General features: G+C 42.4%; 1 protein-coding gene across 1 annotated transcript in view; it reads left to right on the plus strand.

Annotated features, from left to right (window-relative positions):
- The window catches only part of LOC138060525 (protein sidekick-2-like), a 50,963-nt gene that overhangs the window by 29,113 nt on the left and 16,850 nt on the right, over positions 1-5,000 (plus strand). Inside the window, exons 15-19 of the mRNA XM_068906332.1 lie at positions 759-1,085; positions 2,195-2,265; positions 3,310-3,553; positions 3,655-3,770; positions 4,359-4,545. Of these exons, the coding sequence (XP_068762433.1) occupies positions 759-1,085; positions 2,195-2,265; positions 3,310-3,553; positions 3,655-3,770; positions 4,359-4,545 (945 nt within the window). The remainder of the gene's footprint in view (positions 1-758; positions 1,086-2,194; positions 2,266-3,309; positions 3,554-3,654; positions 3,771-4,358; positions 4,546-5,000) is intronic.

The raw sequence follows: 5,000 nt of genomic DNA on the forward strand, positions 1-5,000 counted from the left end.
TTCAGATTTACGAAGTCAATTTGATTGCTTTTAATACAAATCAATCCGGTTGACTTGATGACGTTAATAGGACATTTGCATGATAACGCCATTTGACTACAAGTGCCAGATTCCTTTATGTTTTGCTTGTCTCATGCTAATTAGAGCTATGGCTATTTTTACCCCAATGGGAATGCAAAATTTAAATTTGAAAAGAAAAACAAACTGAATTCTGGTAGTTGTAGTCAAATGACGTTATCGTGATGACGAGCAAGGGGACACTTCATGACGCTTATTGAAATGGGTGTGCATCTAATTAGGGGCAAATCGGGACATATCTGGTCGACGTTGCCGTTGTCTCTTGCTTGAACTCCCAAATTTCGTCGTGAAGACTCCCGCGCAACGTCGCAAATGAAAAACGTCCTCCGTCGTTCAGTTCTCTGATAGAGCGGTTTTCAGTTGAGTGTCGAAAGTAACTAGCGAATTGCTTTGGTTTTGCATTACTTCACTCAGTGATTAGTTCAAAGTTCTCGCGCCATTTTGTCAACCAATCAGAAGTGAAACCAAAACCAATCGTGGCTTGCGCATGGACATTTTCCCGCGCTTTGTGTCGGCTACGTGTAATTAGTACGAGTTTTGATTGGTTTACTAGATTGTCTCCGTCCTTTTTGATTGGCCAAAGTAATTAATTTGGTTTTGGTTTTACGACACTTGATTGAAACTCGCTCTAGTTTGTTCATTGAAATTAAATTAATGACATTTCTGTCTCTTCGTTGTAGTCCGTCCTGGTGCACCATATAATCTGAGGGTTTTACAAGTAAAGGCTCGTTCTGTGGTGCTCAATCTCAGTCCTGGACCATCTGGCCGGGCTCCTATCCTGTCGTACACGGTTCAGTACAACAATGACTCATTTTATGACCCCATGACGTCACAATGGAATATACTGATGGTTGTGCAAGATGCGCATTTAGCGTGGGACCTGCTTCCACTTACTCTTCCGCACTTGAAGCCCTATACTGATTACAGATTTCGAGTTATTGCTGCTAACAAGGTCGGTAGTAGCAGCCCAAGCAACGCCTCGGATACAGTCAAAACACTGGAAGCAGGTAAGGAGACACTCCCTGTAGCTCTGCATGTTCTGAACAAGCAGGAGGCTGGCTGAGCCTCTTTTTCAAACCGAGTTCAGAGTTGAGAAGCCTTTGTTATGAAAAATATCATTGCTGGTTATTTTGTCACAGCCGGTTACGATGGACGGAAGAATAACTTTTTAAGACAAAGATATGAAACAATCTCCTCAGCGAATAATCACCGTAGTTTGAGAAAAGAATTAAGCTAGTCGTAAAGAACAGTAGTATGTCTTTCATATTTCTCGTCGTCATACTTTCAACTGTTAATGGATGTACAGAACGAACTCGCAATTGACCATCTGTCAGATAGCTTGAAAGGTTAGTCGAAAAGAAACGTGTAGCCCAATTACACGGTCATGGGTTCGAGCCTCTCTGTTTCAGGATTCTTCAAGTGTTTTCATTAGAGCGACTTTCATATGACCTTGAAAAATAAACGTAAAAACAGAACGTAAACAAAAATGCAAAACATTTAATTGGCTCATCGAACAAAAACAAACGATCGCAAATGTTCATTGGCTTTGCGAACGCGGATGCAAACAACGTCACCTCACCATGGAACTTTCTGGAAAGCGATCGGCATTTCGCTTTGACGTCATTTGAAATGCAGTAATTTGATTGGGCAATCGAACTTACTGCCCATATTAGGAGTGTCCTTGGCGGGAATAAGGAGAAGCTTTGTTTTAATCTCGCCAAACATTGGTCCGTGAAACAAATTGCGAACACTTTTTCAAGTCATACGGAAGTCGCTTTGACTGTGATGACCTTTCATTTAGGAAATCGTGGCAGCAAAAATTGTTCGTAAACTGACAACGCGACTAAGACTGAAGCCGGTGGGATACGTGGAACGGACTATTTAGGCATTTTGGCGGGAGATTTAAGTCACTTCGGATCGGTCATTATGCGCGCTACTCTTTTTAAAAGGAGTTTTGGCTATACAGCTGATACAAATGACTATATAGTTTTGGCTAATTGGTTTTGTCTCGTGCTGCTGCATAGATAACGATCACGTTAATTTTCACGTATTTTTGATCACCTTATCTGTCATGAATTATTAATAACTTTTATGATTTCAATTTTATCTTGCCCAGTTCCCTCTCTTCCACCGAGTAACCTGACCCTGTTACAAATTGGCAAAGATGGACTGGAGTTAAGATGGAAGGTTAGTTTGTAAGCTACCAGTGACGTGGAACTCACAATGCAATGTATAGCCTTAGAAAAAGTCCACTTAACTGTTTCCAACAACTACTTATGACTCATAGAGGACTTTTTGAGAATACTATCAGAACAGACAAGCAAAAGATCGAGCTACGAAGGGTTGAAGGTCAGAAACGATGGAAACGGAAAGTAACTTTCAATGCTCAGTCCCCAAAGGCAATAACACGGATAAAGTGACAGACACTACCAATGACATCACGTCTCTACTGACCAATGAGGCGCCGACTAACCATAGTACTTTTTTTGCTTAGCGTGCGTTAACCCGCGAAGAAAGACTTTTCGCCCGCCCTGAATGCGGAAGAATCTCTGTTCATCCTTCTACGATCCACTGACTACTTGATGTATAAATTACAAATACGTCAGTTTATCTCATAAACAACGGGTCTCTTTGGACGGCTTTACGATATGATTCACCTGTGGCTTATTCTTCCTATCTGAGTGAAACTGTCATCTGCTTTGTTTTTAAAGCTGGTGTCACAACATTTTTACCACAATTGCTTGCAATCTCTCGCAGTCTGATTGGCTAATTTGTCGTTGTTGATAAGAGTCTCGACAAGGCTGCTCGGGCCATTTTGGGAAATAAACCAATCAGATTGCGAGAAAGTTGTAGAAAATGCTTGCTTTTTCTTTTTTGCGTCACGATCTTGGTCACAGTTTCTTTGACGTTGAATATTGTGGTAAAAAAGACGCTGTCGTTGTTGTGGATACACACGGCCGTCGGCTGCGCCTCGTGAGTATACCGCATTTTGACCACTGTGATGACGAATATCATTGTCGACAAGATGAACCGCATTCGATTTGTGAAGTTTTCTAGGATATAGAAGGGCAATTTTGTATCACGACTTCCCGCCTGGAAACGTCTTCATTGTAAAGATCCGTAGAAAGTTATGTCACTCTTTTGGGTTTCGAAAAAGTTGGGAGGTTTTCAGAAATGCACACACCTGGAGTTGTCCTCTCGATAAATGTTTTTTTTTTTTTCCTTTCACAGATCCCACCGAGAGATACTTGGAACAGCGACTTTATTGGCTTTTTAATGAGATTTGAACCACAAGGGGTGAACAAAACTATTCATAGCTTGGAAATTAAAGTGCCTAACAGTCAATTAGATTACTACAGAGCAGGGGGACTGCTAAAGTACAAACACTACAAAGTGTCCGTGCAAACGTATAGCCTGAGCGGCCTGGGGGCGAGCAAGAGCAGAGCAGTGGCCTGGGCCTGGACAGGGGAAGATGGTGAGTTCCCCAATCTTACGAATATTGTTGTTGTAATGGGTTAGGGTCTTCTCTGGACTATGTTCATATTTATGTCCAACCTAACTATGTTTCGATTCCAGTTCCGTCCCGCGCTCCGACCGGTGTCATCCCAGTAGCGACTGGTGCTTCTTCTGTCTCTCTTAGCTGGGATCCGGTTCCATTCGTGGCACAGAACGGTGAAATCCTTGGATATAAGGTAAATAATTGTTTTAACCCAAAATTAGCGGAGTTGTTTGAACGAGCAAGAAAGAGTAGGAGTATTCGGAAGGTCATAGGTTCGACTCTTGCAAAGGAACACTCGGAATTTTTTTTACGATTATGCCTATGTCATTACCGAAAGAATATCATCGTTTCATTCATTCATCGGACTTAGCATCTAACTTAATGACATTCAAGTCAGTCAATAAATTGGATTTGACGAGGTAGACGAAGACGTCCAATATCGATATCATTCGCACCATTCATCTCCTCTGTCACCAGAAAGTTTAGATTCAAAAGCGGTTTGCCTGAAACGTAGACGAAGAACGCTTTCCATTTGACAAAACTGACAGGCCAGATCGGGGCATTTGGAAGGACTAACTTCGAGACTGATATATATTCCTCCAGAAGAATGCGAGGGATTATCATGCAAGTGTTCCTTCAAATTGTTGCATTTTCTTTGCAAACTGACGGGTCTGGCCGGCCAGTTCTGAAAAAAGGAAAGCACCGTAAGACAGGACCTGGTGATTGGGCTTGGACCTGTAAATGTTACGAGTAGCTTTTGAACTGGTCATTCCACTTGTAGATTTACTACAGCGTGGTTGGAAAGCAACACACCGAAAAAGAGAAGGAAATTAGTCACGGGTTGACGTTCTCCACCTCCATGACTGGACTAGAGAGTTTTGTCACTTATGAGTTCCAGATCCTCGCCTACACGCGGCTTGGGTCTGGACCCAGAAGCTCGGCTGTCAGAGCCACTACTTGGGAGTCAAGTAAGTTGATCATTTCTTCGGTAACGATGTATCTATATTTTCTCTTCTGTTCGCTAACTTAGAGTAGAATCGTTTATTAACCGAAAAAACGCGTTGGCTCGTGTTTGGTTAAGGGAATGTGAAATTATGTGTCGCGTTGCATCGAAATGTGGAATGACCTTCCATTTTATGTCGAGATTTCGTGTCATACCTAATTGACCGCGTGCAGACATGTCATATACAATACATCCTTAATTGACCACTCACCGTAGCGGCTTCTCAGGGCCAATGAAACAATCAACGAAACGACAGAACACAACAACAACAACTGTTAGGAATACAAACTGACCGGAGGCACAGCAGTTGACTATTTACAAGTGCGGCCGAGAAGTTGAACCAGGGGCTGCCAGGAACAAATTCAACGAATGATCAGAACGGGTCTTGAACCAGGGAACACCGGATCACAAGGCAAGCGT

The sequence above is a fragment of the Montipora capricornis genome, chromosome 8 (assembly GCF_036669925.1).
Source record: "Montipora capricornis isolate CH-2021 chromosome 8, ASM3666992v2, whole genome shotgun sequence".
Classification (NCBI taxonomy): domain Eukaryota; kingdom Metazoa; phylum Cnidaria; class Anthozoa; order Scleractinia; family Acroporidae; genus Montipora; species Montipora capricornis.